We start from the raw sequence: 18815 nt of genomic DNA on the forward strand, positions 1-18815 counted from the left end.
GGGGGAACAGTCTCTTTAGACTGATTTAGGAAGGCTGTATAGGTTTAAAAAATCAGGCAGTTCTTCTGAGTCTAAAGAATGAGTGAGAATAGCCAAAGCTATCTTGAAAAAGAACAAAGTTGGAGTACTAACAATTACTGGCTTCAAAATTGAATACAAGCTACAGTAATCAAGACTGTGCTGTACCAGCATGAGGATAGTCATAAAGGTAAATGGAATAGAATTGAGAGTCCAGAAATAAACTCTTATTATATTTATGGGCAATTGACTTTCAACAGTGGTGCCAAAATCATTTGATGGGAAAAGAATAATCTTTTAAACAAATGATTCAGGAACAACCTCATATTCACATTCAAAAGAATGAATTGGACTCCTGCCTCATACCATATGCAAAAATTCACCCGAAATACATCAAAGACCTAAAACAAATATAAGAGAACTATAAAACTCTTAAAAAAGGTATAAATTTTTGTGATCTTGGTTTAGGCAGTGGTTTCTTAGATATGACACCTTAACCACAAGCAACCAAAGAAAAGATAGATAAATTGAGCTACATCAAAATAAAGATTTTCACTTAAAAGAGTGGAAAAACAGCTAGGCGCAGTGATTTATGCCTGTAATCCCAGCACGTTGGGAGGCCAAGGTGGGCAGATCACTTGAGCTCAAGAGTTTGAGACCAGCCTGGGCAACATGGCAAAACCCCGTCTGTACAAAAAATAGCCAAGTGTGGTGGTGCTCGCTTATAGTCCCAGCTACTGGGGAGGGAGGCTGAAGTGGGAGGATCCCTTGAGCCTGGGATGTTGAGGCCTCAGTGAACTGTTAACGCACCACTGCACTTCAGCCTGGGTGACAGAACGAGACCCTCTCTCAAAAAATAAGATTGAAAAACCAGCCTATAGAATGAGAAAAAAATACTTGCAAATCATGTATGTGATAAGAATACATAAAGAAATAATTACAATTCAACAATAGAAAACCCATTTTAAAAATAAGCAAAGGATTTGAATAGACATTTCTCCAGAAAATATATACAAGTTTCCAATAAACACATTGAAAGATGCTCAACAGGGCCGGGCACAGTGGGTCACATCTGTAATCCCAGCACTTTGGGAGGCCGAGGCAGGCGGATCACCTGTAGTCAGGAGTTGGAGACCAGCCTGGCCAACATGGTAAAACCCCATCTCTACTAAAAATAGGAAAATTAGCTGGGCGTGATGGCATGCGCCTGTAGTCCCAGATACTTGTGAGGCTGAGGCAGAGGAGAATTGCTTGAACCTGGGAGGTGGAGGTTGCAGTGATCTGAGATTGTGCCACTGCACTCCAGCCTGTGCAACAGAGCAAGACTCCATCTCAAAAAAAAAAAAAGCTCAACATCATCAAATATTAGGGAAATGGAAGTCATAAGGCACCACTTCATACCCACTCACATGGCTCTAATCAATGACTTAAGTATTGTCAAGGATGTAGAAAAATTGGAGCCCTCCTGCCTTGGTGGGGGTATCAGATGGTGCCAGATAACGCTGGAAAACAATCTGCTAGCTTCACAAAAATTAAAAAGAATTGTTATATGACCCAGCATTTTGCTCTTGATTCCCGGGAGAATTGAAAACGTATGTCCACACAAAAACTTGTACACAAATGTTCGTAGCAGCATTATCCGTAATAAATAGAAACTACTCAGATGGCTGTAAATAGATGATTGGATAAAAAAAATGTGATATATCCGTATAGTAGAATATTCAGCCACAAAGAGGAAGGATATTCTGATACATGCCACAGCATGAATGATCCTTGAAAATATGCTGAATAAAGGAAGCTAGGTACAAAAGGCTACATGTTGTATGACTTTATTTATATAGAATGTCTAAAATAGGCTAGTCATACAGAAAGATTAGTGGTTGCCAGAAACTGTGGGAAGTGGGGAGTAATTGCTAATGAGTAGAGTTTTCCTTTAATGTGACTTAAATGTTCTGAAAGTAGATAGTGGTGATGGTTTTACAATCTTGTGAATATAATAAAAACCACTGAATTGTATACTTTTTAAAGGGTGAGTTTTATGGTATGTGAATTATATTTCCTCACCACCCCAAGACAGCTTTTGCTGGAGGATAACTTGTGAGTGCAAATGCATATAGGTAGGAAAAATGAAATTTGAGAAAGAGTGAAAAGACCCGTTGCTGAAGTGGTCAGTTCAGGCAGTTATATGTTGAAACTAAAGCTAGAAAGGTTGTTTGGAATTTGATAAGGTATTCTTTGGTCTTAAAACTCACATAAAAACTGAGGAAACTGGATAATTTCTGGGAATCATAGACTTTTGAAAATAGTACTATATCATCTTGTCCGTGAATTCATTTGGTTGGTGACTGTTGAAATTCAGGTTGTCAGCTATTAGTTTCAGGTAAGCTGAGGTTACCTTAGCCTCATGGGTATATAATCAACATTTATTGGTCCCACATTTTAGCTGTAGCATATAAGCTTTTAGATTGCCTTCCGATCCTTCACTATAAAGACTGTGCATTTGCCTCAGTTAAAAAGAAACCATTCGCCGCCTTTGGGGCTTTAGGGTTAAAACTGTGAAATGTCTTTTGAGATATGCAGTAGCATTTGTATGCGTAGAAGATAGATGTATTTTCACTTCTCCATTTCCAGTTCCCATTCAAATTTGTGTCTCAGTAGTTAAACCAGTTTTGTTAAAACTATAATCTTGTGATAGTGTTACTGCCATTAAATGGGTCTTTTTGAGTATCAGACTGTTTTTGGAGAACAGGTTAGATATTATGGCTTATAGATTTCAAAACCAATAAATACAATAGGTTCATTTCTGATTGCAAATTAAGCTGTTTTTTAGTTTATATGCATAGCCAGATAGGCTTATCTGATACTGTTGTAGGAGCTGGGGATAAACAGTAAACAAGACACTCAGCCCCTGCCCTCTTGGAGCTTACATTCTAGGAATGTTTATTCATTGAAAATAAAAGGTTTGATGTGTCTGTATTCTGTTTCAAAAATAATATGTTCACAGGGTATTACTAGAACTGTCTCCTGTCTGGTTTCAGCATGTCTGAGTGGAGTAACATGCTATAGAGTTTGTCATTAGCACACATTTACTTGTTTGTGGTATTTGCCTTTTGTCATCTTTTGTTAAAATATGAGATAATGATGTTAACATAAGCAGGTTAGAATCACAGTAAATGCCTGAGCATGTATTATGTGTCGTTCACTGTGATGGGACTGGAGATTCAGATGGGGAATAAGGTAACCATCCTTCTTCTCAACGGCCTTACAGTGTAGTTGGGGAAATGAGGCACATATAGGTAAGTAATTCAGTTCAACAGATACTTATTGTTGAGTGCCTGCTATGTGGTTGGAAACACTGGGATAGGCACTGATAATGGGATAAATAGGACAGATGTCTCCTGTCAAAGAATTCAAAGTTAAACCAGGTTAAGCCAGTGAGGGAATTTTAATATGAAAAGTGCTAAACATAGTAGGGTTTCCCACCCCAAAGTTGTGGGAGAGGCAGTGGAGGAAGAGCTGATTATATAAGCTTAAACAAGAAAAACAAGTTAGAGTTAGCCTGGTAAAAAGAGGGACAGAAGGGGCATAGAAAGAGTATTTTGTATGGAAAGCACAACTTACCCAAGAGCCCAGAGGCAAGAGAGTTTGATATGTCCAGGGAAACTGCAAGTACTTCCGTATGGCTGAATCATGGAGTACCATTGAGGAATAGTGAGAGATGAGGCTAGAGAAAGAAGGATGAAGAAAATCATGAAAGACCTCTGGGCTTTATCCTGGGAGTTAGTTGGGAGCCATTGAAGAATTCTAAACATCAGAGGGAACACCATTAGATTTTCACTTAAGGCACATGATTGGGTGCAATGTGTGAAGCATGGATTGAAGAGGGAACTCGTGAGGTACCTGGTGTTTGGAAAAGGTGTTAAGGAAAATCAGAGTGAGAAGCTACAGAGAATTGAGACAAGGAAAGGGTATTTGACCTTGATCTTGAAAAAGAAGAGGACCTAGATCAAATGGGGATAAAAAGGAAACGCTTTGGAATAGATTATAAGAAGTGTGAGCAAAGGTACATGGCATATTCCCAGTGTAGATTAATGGAGAGTGGATTCCTGGGGAAAGTCTAGCTGGTGATGAAACTGAAGAGGTTAAGAATTTGATCCATGGCAAATTCCACCATTTTAGAGCAAAATGACATGTCTGCAAGGTCATATTACATGATTCTGACTCTGGCAGCAGCGTTTATGAGGGCCAGAGTGGTTAGCAACGGGAGGGAGTCATGTTAAGATTTCAGAGTAGTAATTTAACCCAAATCTTTGTAAATCTGGCTTTGGTTTCCATACATAAATGCATCAACTTACTATCTTACAACATTTTAAAGCTTCTTTGCTTCAATTTGCCTTATTTCTAACATTTAAAGTGCTTTATGTGAAACATTCTGGGAACTTTAAACATACTTAATATTCCACAGAATCTTGGTTTCACCTTTTCCCTCCTTGTTCTCTGAGAAACCTATGTCATTCTGACCCCGAACAATATTAAGAAGTACTCATATGGCTATTTTCTTGCACACTCCCTTAGAATATTCAAGTAGTGTTTGTTTATGTGCCTTTTATTGATTAAATATATAGTTACTAGAAAAATTAGAAAATACAGTTAAAACCTAAAGAAGAAAGTCTATAAAACCACTGTTAATATATCATTACATGTTCTAGATTATTTTCTAGATAGAAATGCATTATTTATGCATTTTCTATACATAAATTTAACAAAAAGGGGTCATATTTTTGTAAACAACTTTGTAATTAAATGACTAGTTTCCTGTGCTAGTTAATTCCTCAGTATCCTCTGAATAATAGACTAGGGAGGGTGAGATGAGGAGTAGCAAAATCTTACAGAATAATTAAATTTTGCCACCTTCCTATTTTTGTCAGCTTCAGTATCAGACACGGCACAGCAGCCATCTGAAGAGCAAAGCAAGTCTCTTGAAAAACCAAAACAAAAAAAGAATCGCTGTTTCATGTGCAGGAAGAAAGTGGGACTTACTGGTAAGGACCTAAATCAAATGTTTAAAAGTAAGATACTGTTTTATAGTAATGCATAGCTTACTATTATTGACTTCAATTAAGATTGTTCCTGTTCCCTTGAGAGCTAATACTGGATATACTTCAGCTTCTGAATTTTCTTAAGGAAATAAAAATAGCTTTGATTATACACCTAAAAGTGAAATGAATAGCTTTTTTTAAAAAAAAAGAAATTTATTTCAGTTGAATTTAGAAATATTAGACAAGTAAGGTTAGTGTGCCAGATTCTGTGAAAGGTCAAAGATGTGGCTCCTGCTTTCAAGGAGAGAATATTTTGAAGTACTTAGCAAACTGGAAGTACTTTCTGTATATAAAATAGGGCTAACCATACATTGTTGTGTGGGTTCAGTGAGTTAAGACATGTAAGCAGTTAGCCCAGCCCAGTGCTGCCACACAGTAAGTAATCAATATATGTTGGCTACTGTAACATAGCTATCAGATGCAGATGGTGGTGGGAGGGAGAAAGAAATGTTCAAAAGCATTTAGCAAAGAAAGTACGTGAAGTGCAGTCAGATTGCTCTGGGAATTCAGGGATGAGAGTAACTAATTTACAATTAAAAATGGTGGTTCTTAGAGGCCCAGCAAGGAAAGGATCATGAAGGCAGAATGTTTCAGCGTGTCTTGAACAGTGAGTAGGATCTATAACTGATGGAAATAGGGGCATTTCAGGCAGAAAGAATAACTTGAAGAAAATGAATAGGGCATGTGCAAGAACCACAAATAGGGGAATGTTGCTGAATAGCACATAGTATGTGAACAAGAGTGTTGTGTACTGCAATCCAACAGGAATAAAGAAATAAGACTAAAAACATATACAGTTGACCCTTGAACAACATGGGACTGTTGTAGGGGTCCACTTATAGTTTTTTCTAATATATTGGAAAATTTTTTGGAGATTTGCAGCAATTGGAAAAAACTCACAGATGAACTGTATAGCCTAGAAATATATGTTTTTATTAAGAAAAGTTAAACAAGTCTTGAATGTGTAAAACGTGTAGATACTTGTGTATTTTATCATTTGCTACCACAAAATATGCACAAATCTGTTAAAAAAATTAAAATTTTATCAAAACTTGCTTATACAAATGCAGATCATACATGAAGCCATTCAGTCAAAAAATGTAAACAAATGTAAAGCAGTATTAAGCAAGAGTGGCAAAAAGTTACTGTAGTATATACTGTACTTCTGTAATAATTTCATAGCCACCTCCTATTGCTATTGCAGTGAGTTCAGGTGCTGCAAGTATCCACTTAAAATGCCATGCATTTTAATCGTCACTGATCACCTCTGTTTCAGCAGTTTGTCTCTGTAGTAAATTGCCTACCACAGTAAAAGGTAATCTCTTGTGGTTCTCATGTATTTTTCATCGTGTTTAATACCATACTATAAACTTTGAATAATACCATAAGACTCGTACAAAGTGCCACTAGTGATACTGGAAGTGCTCCCAAGAAGAAGAGAAAAGTCTGACATTACAAGAAAAAGTTGAATTGCTTGGTATGTACCATAGATTAATGTCTGCAGCTGCTATTCTGCCATTTCAAGAAAAAATGAATGATGTCTGCCATTTCAGTATAAATCAATTCAGTGTAAGGACTGTTGTTTAAAAAAAAAAAGGAAATTTGTGAAGCCGTCTCTGCAGCTATGCCAGCAGGCACAAAAACCTTGTACTTTTTTATGCAATACCTTTTTATTTTGTATTGACAATGCAGCTTTTATGTGGGTGCAGGATTGCTATAAAGAAAGGCATACTATGATTCAAGAAAAAGTGAAGTCATTACGTGACAACTTTTGGATTCTAAAACTGGAGACTTCAATGCCAGCAAAGGATAGTTTGATTTTTTTTTTTTTTTTTTTTGAAATGGAGCCTTGCTCTATCATCCAGACTGGAGTGCAGTGGCACTATCTTGGCTCACTGCAACCTCTGCCTCCTGGGTTCAAGCAATTCTCCTGCCCCACCCTCCCAAGTAGTTGTGATTACAGGTTGTGCGTCACCATGCCTGGCTAATTTTTGTATTTCTTTAGTAGAGACAGGGTTTCACGACATTGGCCAGGCTGGTCTCAAACTCCTGACCTCAGGTGATCTGCCCACCTCAGCCTCCCAAAGTGCTGGGATTATAGATTGGAACTGCTGCACCTGGCTGGTTTGGTAATTTTAGAAAAAGGTTTGGCTTAAAAAAAGTCAAGATAACAGGAGAAACAGCTTCTGCCAAAAAAGAGGCAGCAGGTTCCCAAACTACATTAAGAAAGTTTCCAAACTATATAAAGTTGTTGGAGAAAGAGTATCTGCCTGAACAAGTTTTTAATGCAGACAAAAGTGCCTTATTCTGAAAGAAAAAGATCACAAAGACATTTATAAATAAGAAAGAAAAGTGAATACTAGTACTTAAGGCAGGAAGAGATAGTCTAACTTTACTGTTTTGCGCAAATGCAATTGGGTTTATGATCAGGACTGCCCTTACCTATAAAGCTGCTAACCCTAGTCTTGAAGGGAAAAAGATAAACACCAGCGGGGCCAGTCTTTTGGTTATACAACAAACAATATGAACCCTAACAATATGAACCCTTTCTCGTAATTGGTTACATTAATGTTTTGTCCCTGAAATCAGAAAGTACCTTGCCAGTAAGGGACTGCCTTTCAAAGTTGTTGGGTTTTGTTGTGTTTTTTTTGTTTTTGAGATGGAGTTTCACTCTTGTCGCCCAGGCTAGAGTGCAGTGGCGCAATCTCTGCTCTCTGCAACCTCCTCCTCCTGGGTTCAAGCGATTCTCCTGCCTCAGCCTCCCTGGTAGTTGGGATTACAGGCATACTCCACCATGCCCAACTAATTTCTTTGTATCTTTAGTAGAGATAGGGTTTCACCCTGTTGGCCAAGCTGGTCCCAAACTCCTGATCTCAGGTGATCCGTCCACCTCAGCCTCCCAAAGTGCTGGGATTATAGGCATGAGCCACAGCTCCTGGCCTGAAGTTGTTTTGATATTGGACAGTTGCCCCTGGCCACCCAGAACCTCATGAGTTCAGCACTGAAGGTGTCGAAGTGCTATGCTTGCCCCCAGAGAAGCATCTCTAATTCAGTTGCTACGTCAGGGATCATAAAGACCTTTCAGGCTCATTACACATGGTACTCTATGGAAAAGATTGTCAGTGCTATGGAAGAGAACCCCAATAGAGGGAACATCATACCATTGAAGATACCATTATTGTTTAGGAAAAGATGTGAAAGCTATCAAGGCCGAAACAAATTCTCGCAGGAGAAAACTGTGTCCAGATGTTGTGCATGACTTCACAGTATGGAAATCATGGTAGAGATTGTGGATATGGCAAGAAAGGTTGGGGGTTAAGGATTTCAAGATAGGGATCTTGGAGACATTCAGGAGCTAATAGACACCAAACCAGAAGAATTAACAGAAGATGACTTGATGGAGATGCCTGCTTCCAAACCACTGCCAGACAGTGAGGAAGAAGACATAGGAAAAGCAGTGCCAGAAAACAAATTGATGCTAGACAGTCTGCCAAAGGGGGTCTGATTGTTCAAGATTGCTTTTCACTTCTTTTGCAACATGGGCTCTTCGGTGATACGAGAACTAAAACTAAAGCAAATGGTGGAAAAAGGATGTCGGTACCATGTAGAAACATCTTTAGAGAAACAAAAAAGCAGAAAAGTCAGAAATTACATTGTATTTCCATAAAGTTACACCAAGTATGTCTGCGTCTCCAGCCTCCCCTTTTACCTTCTCCACTTCTGCTAACCCTGAGACAGCAAGACCAACCAACCCCTCTTCTACCTGTTCAATGTGAAGACAAGGATGAAGTCTTTTATGATGATCGACTTTCACTTAATAAATAGTAAATATATTTTCTCCTCATGATTTTCTTAATAACATTTCCTTTTCTCTAGCTTACTCTGTTATTAGAATACATTATATATTAATAATATAACATACAAACATATAACACAAAATATATGTTAGTCGACTATGTTACCAGTAAAGCTTCTGGTTAATAGGCTATTAATAGCTCAAGTTTTGGGGAAACATAAAATTATACATGGATTTTTGACTTGTAGAGGGGTCTGCATGCCTAAACCTGACATCCTTCAAGGATCAACTGTACTGTAGTTAGTTGGAAAGTAGTTGCAGCTATAGATAGTTAAAATGTATTATTGACCATGTGCCAGGCATTGTGCTGAATACATTGCATAAAAATTGAACTTACAGAAAACAGTAGGTAAGATTTTCAGCAGAGCTTTGCTTTAGGAAGATTATTTCTGGTTAAGGAATGGGTTGGAGATGAAAAAGAAAGGAAGTTAGAGTTTAATATCAAAGATACTTCAAGATCAGGCATAGTGGCTCACTCCTGTAATCGCAGCACTTTGGGAGGCCAAGGTGAGAGGATTGCTTGAGGCCAGGAATTCGAGCCCAGCCTGGGCAACATAATGAGACCTCATCTTTAAAAGAGAAAATTTAAAAAGATGTTTCAGATTTACCCATACCTTAGCACATGTATATTTAAAGAATACAAATATGGCCCAGTGCAGTGACTCACACCTGTATTCCCAGCACTGGGAGGCCAAGGCGGGAGGATCACCTGAGGCCAGGAGTTCAAGACCAGCCTGGACTACATAGTGAGACTCAGTCTCTACCAAAAAATTTTAAAAATTAGCTGAGCATGATGGCATGTACCTGTAGTCCCAGCTACTCAGAAGGCTGAGGTGGGAGGATTGCTTGAGCCCAGGAGGTCAAGGCTGCAGTGAGCTATGATTGCACCACTTCATACTAGCCTGAGTGATAGAGTGAGACCCTGTGTCAAAAAAAAAATGTGGCCGGGCGCGGTGGCTCAAGCCTGTAATCCCAGCACTTTGGGAGGCCGAGACGGGTGGATCACGAGGTCAGGAGATCGAGACCATCCTGGCTAACACGGTGAAACCCCGTCTCTACTAAAAAATACAAAAAACTAGCCAGGCAAGGTGGCGGGCGGCTGTAGTCCCAGCTACTCGGGAGGCTGAGGCAGGAGAATGGCATGAACCCGGGAGGCGGAGCTTGCAGTGAGCTGAGATCCGGCCGCTGCACTCCAGCCTGGGCGACAGAGCGAGACTCCGTCTCAAAAAAAAAAAAAAAAAAGTGTGTGTGTGTGTATATATATATATAGCCCAGAGAAGCAATATATATAAGCAATATATATAAGCAAATATATATACACTATATATACATATAAGACATTTAAAAATATATGTATTTAATATTAAAGATAGCCTTTCTAGGGCTGGGCGCAGTGGCTCATGCCTGTAATCCCAGTACTCCAGGAGGCTGAGGCAGGCAGATCACAAGGTCAGGAGACCTAGACCATCCTGGGCAACATGGTGAAACCCAGTCTCTACTAAAAATACAAAAATTAGCTGAGTGTGGTGGCGTGCACCTGTAATCCCAGCTACTCAAGAGGCTGAGGCAGGAGAATGGCTTCAACCCAGGAGGCGGAGATTGTGGTGAGCTGAGATCGTGCCGCTGCACTCCAGCCTGGCAACAAAGTGAGACTCCGTCTCAAAAAGAAAAAAAAAAAAAAGCCTTTGTAAATCTCACAAACCCTCAGACTTCATGATTAGAAGGGTGAGATTTAGTAATTTTCATCTTATCCAATTTGTCAGTCTAATACGTTTGTTGTTTACTTCATTTTTAATTCATTATTATTAAGTTACAAATATGTCTTTGAAGTTAAAAATGTGGCAGTGGAGGTTAACATCAAATATTAGTGTTTAAAATATTGATTCCTGTGCTCCATTTCCAACAATTGTATCATACCATAAAATTCTAATTTGGGTGATTAGGACCAGTTTTTATATAAAGACTGGCCGCACCCATTACATCTTGATTTTGGCTTTAACTCCAGGCATTTTCTTAAAATTAAGTAGCATTTATTGTGTGTTTTACCATATGTTCAGCATTAAATTCATTCCTCATTTAATCCTTACTTATTATTATTCCAAAATTACAGATGCAAAAACTCAGGCTACGAGAGGCCAATTTGCCTTCATTATTAGTCAGTAGATTCACACTGAGGCAGTCAGATTCTAGATCCCATGCTCTTTACTTCTCAACTGCAGTACAGTTCACATCTCCATTAGAGGTTAGCAGAGTAAAGCAAATATTGAAGCTGTGTTCTTTGTTAACAGTTCTTTCAGAGGCATTATTTGATCTTTCTTAAATAAATGCCACGACTGCCTTCTGACAGTGTGGGCTTATTCTCACATTGTAGTGTCTGGATTTGAAAAATGTTTTACATTTTCAACCTAGCAACTGTGTTTTTGTTAAGAAGTAATTGTTGCCATATCACAGGTGAAGAAACCAGCTCAGAGGAGACTTGCACTGGGGCAAACCTACGTTTGTAGATAGGAACAAGAAATGAAGCTCTCAGGTAGTGAATAAGAATGTAGTTTGTGAGACAGTGTATTTAGAATGATTCTTTAGTTTACATTGCTGCCCTAAATATATTGTGCTGTTCAGTATTAAGTATGCCGAAGACCTTAATCAACTCATGTATGTGTATTACTCCATTTTCAGGGTTTGAATGCCGGTGTGGAAATGTTTACTGTGGTGTACACCGTTACTCAGATGTACACAATTGCTCTTACAATTACAAAGCTGATGCTGCTGAGAAAATCAGAAAAGAAAATCCAGTAGTTGTTGGCGAAAAGATCCAAAAGATTTGAACTCCTGCTGGAATACAAAATCCTTGAGCATCTGCAAACTAAAAATTGACTTGAGGTTTTTTTTTTCCTAGTCATTGGGAATGTAGAGCAGTGTGTCTTGCATGTCATCGGAAGAATAGATTTTTGTTTTGGTTTTGTTTTGAAAATGACTCTGAACATTTATTTCCATTGCAGTTTCTGTGGCTGAGAAGACTTAAACTTTACAAGTATTATCCTTTTAAGATCATTTTAATTTTAGTTGAGTGCAGAGGGCTTTTATAACAAATGTGCAGAAATTTTGGAGGGCTGTGATTTTTCCAGTATTAAACATGCATGCATTAATCTTGCAGTTTATTTTCTCATTGTGTATGTATATATCGCTTTTCTCTGCAGCACGATTTCTCTTTTGATAATGCCCTTTAGGGCACAACTAGTTATCGGTAACTGAATGTATCTTAATCATTATGGCTGCTTCTGTTTTTTCATTAACAAAGGTTATTCATATGTTAGCATATAGTTTCTTTGCACCCACTATTTATGTCTGAATCATTTGTCACAAGAGAGTGTGTGCTGATGAGACTCTAAGTTTGTGTGTTTAAACTTTTTTTTGAGCGAGGGAAGAAAAAGCTGTATGCATTTCATTGCTGTCTACAGGTTTCTTTCAGATTATGTTCATGGGTTTGTGTATACAATATGAAGAATGATCTGAAGTAATTGTGCTGTATTTATGTTTATTCACCAGTCTTTGATTAAATAAAAAGGAAAACCAGAATGCCCCCTTGTATTACTTTTTCTCTTATTCTTTCTGGTAGTTAATTTTATTTTTTGGTCTTTTAGTTTTCTGCTTTCCTCATTTTGTAAGAGAACTACCATTATTTGTCTTGCATCTATTTGTGACTAAGCTAATGATCATAAATTGTAATTTTGTATTCCTCTGAATTGAAGACCTCAGCATATCTTCAAAGGCAAGCACTCCTCTGTTACTTAAATGTATTTTTTAGTCCTTGTCTGATTCCCTTTTCTACACTGTCATACTGAATTAACATCTAATAGAAGCTTTTTCTTGTAGGATTAGAGAAATTTTAAGAGTATAATTCAAGCTGCAGGGCAGTTGTAGAATTGTGGAGTAGAAAGACCCTGTGAAAGATCATTTGTCCTGTGGTTTTCAAATGTGTCTGGTAGCCAAACATTTTTAAACATGAAATGTCCTATGAAACAGATGAAGGCAATAATTTACAATATAAGTTTCTCAGTTTAAAATTATTGGCATGTTCTATTTAAATAAACAATGGTTTAATTATCAAAATCTGTAAATTGATCACATGAACAGATTATAAAGAGAATAAACTGTTACAACTATCTTAATAGATTCAGGTAAAGTAATAGAATTTAACACCCATTCGTGATAAGAAAAATTAAACTTGATAAATTAAGACTGAAAGGAATTTCCTTAAGCTGATAGTTCTGTGTGAAATAAACTAGCCAAACAAACTCAAAACCAAGCATCAATTAAAAAGAGGAAACTTCCTTTTAAAGTCAGAAACAAAGATGACTGCCCACTATTACTGCTTACTATTCAAAATTGTGTTGGAGATTATAATCAGTGGAGCAAGACAAGATAGAAAAATGATAAGAAAAGAGGTAGCACTTATTTGCACATTGTTGTTTTTATAGAAAACTTAGATCATGAAATTACTAGAAATAATAGGGTTTAGTTGGGTAGCTAGATACAACATTAGTTTTTAGAAGACAGTTGCATTTCTTTACACCAGTTACCTAGAAAACCAGGAAACACCATTTAACAATAATACCAGAATCTTGGTTACCTAGGAAATTTACAATATATGTTGATGGCCTCGTCAAGAAAGAATTCTAAAACATTAAGGGATAAGAACTCAGTAAATAGATGTTAGTGGATAGGAAGACAGTATCAAAAAATGTCGTTTGTCCCTCAATAGGCATAGATTCAAGGTAATCCCAATCAAAATTCTACTTGTTTTTTTTCATGGAGCTTGTTTAGTTGATTGTAAAAGTAAAAGTTAAAAAGAGCAAAAGGCTAGAACATTTCAGAAAAGAGCAGGGAGACAGGGACTTGTCCTGCTAAATGTCAGGACTCACTGTAAAGGCTTGTTAGTTAAAATAGCATGTTACTAGCTGATGGGGACAGACAGATATCCGAATTGAATAGATTTCCCATGCATGGACTGAACTTTGGAAAGAGAGAGGTGGCATATTACATTCAGGAAAGGAGACTGTTCGATAATTAGTGCTAGAAGAATTGGGTTTCTGTATGGAAAAGGGAAAATCCTGTTATGCCATAGGAAAAAGTTAAGTACTTAAATGTGAAACAAAACTTGAAAACTCTCAGAGAAAAAAGATGACTGCCTGTTAGATCTTAGGATAGAGAGACTTCTTGGCCAGACACAGTAGCTAATGGTAATCCCATCATTTGGAGGCCGAGGTGGGCATATCACTAGTTCAAGACCTGGCCAACATGGTGAAACCGTGTCTCTACTAAAAAATAAAAAAATTAGCCAAGCGCAGTGGCACATGCCTGTAATCTCTACTACTTGGGAGACTGAGGCAGGAGAATCGCTTGAATCCGGAGGCAGAGGTTGTGGTGAGCCAATACCGCACCACTGCACTCCAGCCTGGGTGACAGAGCAAGACTCCATCTCAAAAAAAAAAAATTCTCAAGGCACAAAGCATACTATAAATGTATTATTAATGAATTTGTCTTTTAAAAGAAAAGGATATTTCATTCTCTGAAGTGCATTAAAATATCTTCAAAGAATGTGAACAGACAAGTTACAAGGTGGGAGAAGTTCCACTGCCTTGTGGGAGAAGTTCCACTGCAAATGAAGACTACAATTTTATGCCCATTCAAGTATCAAAAAATTAAAAATCTGTCAATATATAGTGTTGGCAGATTTCTGTGTGTTCTCTTGCATTGCTGGTGTTAGTGGAAAGTGGTTCAATCCTTGAGAAAGTTTCATATTACCTTTTAAAGTGGAACTTTTACATACCCAATAGTCCAGAAATTGCACTCCCAAGTGCATACCCAAGAAAAACTTGCACATAGATAAATGGGGGACCACAGCCCGGAGCGGTGGCTCAAGCGTGTAATCCCAGCACTTTGGGAGGCCACGGTGGGTGGATCATGAAGTCAGGAGTTCGAGACTGGCCTGGCCAAAATGGTAAAATCTCGTTTCTACTAAAAACACAAAAATTAGCCAGGCGCTGTGGTGGGTGCCTGTAATCCCAGCTACTGGGGAGCCTGAGGCAGGAGAATCGTGTGAACCCAAGAGGCGGAGATTGCAGTGAGCCGAGATCGCACCACTGCACTCTAACCTGGGCGACAGAGTGAGACTACATCTCAGAAAAAAAAAAAAAAAAAAAGATAAATGGGGGACCACTACCTGAGGACCACTACACGAAGTTCTATAGTGCTGTTTACAAAAGCAAAAGCCCAGAAAGAAGTCTTCAAATCCCCACTGAAAAAGAGTGGACGAATATAATGTGGTATATTCATACACTGGAATAATACACTGTAACCAAAACTGATCCATAGTGATACAACAAAATAGAAGCATATTATGCTAAAAAGTCTTCTAGTAAGCTTTAGAAATACAGGAAGTATACAGTATAGTAAGCAAAACTAGTCTCAAAATATGAAACATGCTCATTTCAAAATACATTTGCATGTAATAGTTTTTTTTTTTTTTTTTTTTTTTGAGACGGAGTCTCACTGTGTTGCCCAGGCTGGAGTGCAGTGGCCAGATCTCAGCTCACTGCAAGCTCCGCCTCCCGGGTTTACGCCATTCTCCTGCCTCAGCCTCCCGAGTAGCTGGGACTACAGGCACCCACCACCTCGCCTGGCTAGTTTTTTGTATTTTTTAGTAGAGACGGGGTTTCACCGTGTTAGCCAGGATGGTCTCGATCTCCTGACCTCGTGATCCACCCGTCTCGGCCTCCCAAAGTGCTGGGATTACAGGCTTGAGCCACCACGCCCAGCCTAGATTTTTTTTTTTAATAAGAGAGTTTTGCTCTTGTTGCCCAGGCTGGAGTGCAATGGCACAATCTTGGCTCACCGCGACCTCCGCCTCCTAGGTTGAAGTGATTCTCCTGCCTCAGCCTTCTGAGTAGCTGGGACTACAGGCACCTGCCACCACGCCCGGCTAATTTTGTATTTTTAGTAGAGATGGGGTTTCACCACATTGGTCAGGCTGGTCTCAAACTCCTGACCTCAGGTGATCTGCGTGCCTCGGCCTCTTGAAGTGCTGGGATTACAGGTGTGAGCCACCGTGTCCAGCCAGTAGATAGATTTTATGTAAAAAGCAGGATGGTGATGAAAAAATTCAGAACAATGCCCTTAGATGAGAGGTGGCAAGGGATGTGCTAGTAAGTGGTACTATATGGTCAAAGCTCCAGCTCTTTTGGTGGTGTTAGAGTCAGGATGCTTATATTAGAAAACTGAAAGAGGGCATGTATGAACCAATGCTGAGAGTGTCTGGAACCAAGGATTATGATTAATCCAATATTCTGTACCTGAAGTCCAAAGTATCAAAAGAAGAAAGTTAATTATAAAGCTGTTTTGATGATCACATTTTAGAACTTGAAGGTTATGCAAGGAAAGGTATTGAACCAGCCTCAGCATTCAATTTGTATTTCTTTTTAAAATTGTCACACACAAAAAACAAACATTCACAGTCTTCCAGTTTCACTACACCTAAATACACTGTTAATCAAGAGTTTTCTCGTACTTCAGTCTTCCATACTAATTTGTCTCAGATGTTTGTACTCAAATCTGGTGCCAAGTGTCCTCTCCTCTAGTTATCCTACAATGCTAACTTCTACTGCACAGTGCAGTCTTGAAATCATTCCTTTACTTCAACCACAATTCAAAAGCCGTGTTTTTTCCTAATGTGAAAACAGTTTTTACTAAACTGACAATGGCTATACTTCCCCTTTCTCATAGTTTCCAGAATATGATGCCAAGACCAGCTCGGTCATGGAGACCCTAACCCAGCAGCGCTGGTGGAATGAAGACAAAGACACAGAAATAGAGTGCAGAGTGGGATCAGGGGGCTGATAGCCTTCAGAGCTGAGGGCCACGAACAGTTTGACCCACATATTTATTGACAGCAAGCCAGTGATAAGCATTATTTCTATAGATTATAGATTAGCTAAAAGCACTTCTTATTGGAAACAAAGGGACAGGCCCTGGCTTGTTATCTGCAGCAGGAACATGTCCTTAGCTGTTCCTAAGATCACGCAGGCACAGATCGCTCATGCTATTCTTTGTGGTTTAGGAACGCCTGAGATCGCTCATGCTATTCTTTGTGGTTTAGGAACGCCTTGAGCAGTTTTCTGCCCTGGGTGGGCCAGGTGTTCCTTGCCCTCATTCCGGTAAACCAACAACCTCCAGCGTGGGAGTCATAGGCATCACAAGCATGTCACAGTGCTGCAGAGATTTTGTTTATGGCCTGTTTATGGCCAGATTTGTGGGGGCGTATTCCCAGCATGTCCCCCTTCTTGTTTTTGCGGGGCGGGGCGATAAAAGCAAAGGCAGCTTTATCACAGTGAGCTGCTTCTCGCGGGAGTAGGGATCCGCATCTGTAGACTACACAAAGACAACAGATTAAGAGCACAGCCATCATAGAAATCACAGAGCCTCCAAGGGTTTTTATCTGTTTGAAGGATTTATGGCTGCCAATCCATCTGCAGCTCCTTCAAGCACTCCAGTTCCTGGCATTAAGGTCAGGTGTGCCTGGGATGCTTTAAATATTTGTTCTCTTAATTTTGCAACATCTAAAGACAAGTTTGTAGAGTGTCCTTCTAGATGCTGTTTTATCCTTTCCCATTCATGTTCTGATTCATTATAAGAGTGAGGAGTGATACAAAAGTCAGAAGTATTCTAGTCACATTTTAGCTATATTCTATATTCCAAACTAGCTACTCAGTCTTCTAGCCACATTACAGTTTGTTGGAGATCATTGATTTGATTAACTATCTTTTAGTCTATTTTAGTTTGAGAGTTCCACAGCAGACTAGAATTCTTTTGCCATTTATTTACAAAATCTACTGTCTACACTGATGAATGTAGCACAACTCCCAGCTGCCGCTGCAGTAGCTGTGACAGCAATCAGTCCCATAATAATCAAGATTAAAGTAGCAATGAAACGCCAAGAGCATCTCAGAATTTTCTGAAGAATTTCAGTAATAATACGTACAGAGGGAGAGGCTTCCCAAGGATGGGAAAGCTTCACCAGTAACCATACTCCTCGAGCTCTCACTACTAGGATAGAATGATTAGTATTAAACAATGAAGAGTTCACACAAGAGAACAATCTACATTCCTGGCAAATTACATGGTAATTAGGGATGTCAAACTTTAGATCGCCCATTACCAACAGAAAAGGAGGGTGAACACAACTTTGTATCCAAATTGTATTGTTTTCAACAAGTTCTAAAATGTAATTAGGATTATATTGTGATGGCATAGTATATTTTCCTTCCCAAATTTTGATCTTATTATGAGCCATTAATAGTTTCCACAAATCCTTATGTTTAGCTCCTACAGCAGGCCATATCATGTGAGGCTGAGGTACCACTATACCACCATGTTTCCAGATAATAAGAACTCTTACCATACTTCTTATCATTTCTACCATCTGACTGTTTTGTTCAGACCAGTTGAACATAGTGTGGCTATGGCACACAGACTGAGAGTTGCAATTCATACTAAGCATCCCCATAGGGGACCAATCAATAATGATTCCATAGGAATTGTTGTGCAGCACCTCTGCCTATTCTGCAATGCAGTCTTCCCAAACAAATATGTTCATATTTTCTGGCCAGGTCCAATTCTGTTTACAAATAGGTTTTTGAGGGTGGTATGCCTCAATTATAGGAGCAGATTCATTATGGTAAATACTGAGACCAGAAAGCATGTGTAACTGTGCCACAGAGTGATACATCCAGACATCATTGCCAGCCGAGATTGATAGCAAGGGGGTAGGCAACTAGTGGCCTTTC

The 18815-nt window shown here is 38.9% G+C and overlaps 1 protein-coding gene across 7 annotated transcripts in view; it reads left to right on the plus strand.

Moving 5' to 3' along the window:
- ZFAND6 (zinc finger AN1-type containing 6) overlaps positions 1-12561 on the plus strand; it is a 79204-nt gene extending 66643 nt beyond the window's left edge. For 5 of the 7 annotated variants that reach the window (XM_023193372.1, XM_023193378.1, XM_023193375.1 and 2 more), the window contains 2 exons: positions 4947-5060; positions 11650-12551. In XM_023193372.1, coding sequence (XP_023049140.1) covers positions 4947-5060; positions 11650-11798 — 263 coding nt within the window. In that variant the 3' untranslated portion in view covers positions 11799-12551. Of the gene's footprint in view, positions 1-4946; positions 5061-11649 lie in introns of all 7 variants that reach the window. The other 2 variants (XM_023193377.1, XM_023193376.2) reach the window with 2 other exon arrangements.
- Positions 12562-18815: the final 6254 nt, after the last annotated feature.

The sequence above is a fragment of the Piliocolobus tephrosceles genome, chromosome 6 (assembly GCF_002776525.5).
Source record: "Piliocolobus tephrosceles isolate RC106 chromosome 6, ASM277652v3, whole genome shotgun sequence".
Taxonomy (NCBI): Eukaryota; Metazoa; Chordata; class Mammalia; order Primates; family Cercopithecidae; genus Piliocolobus; species Piliocolobus tephrosceles.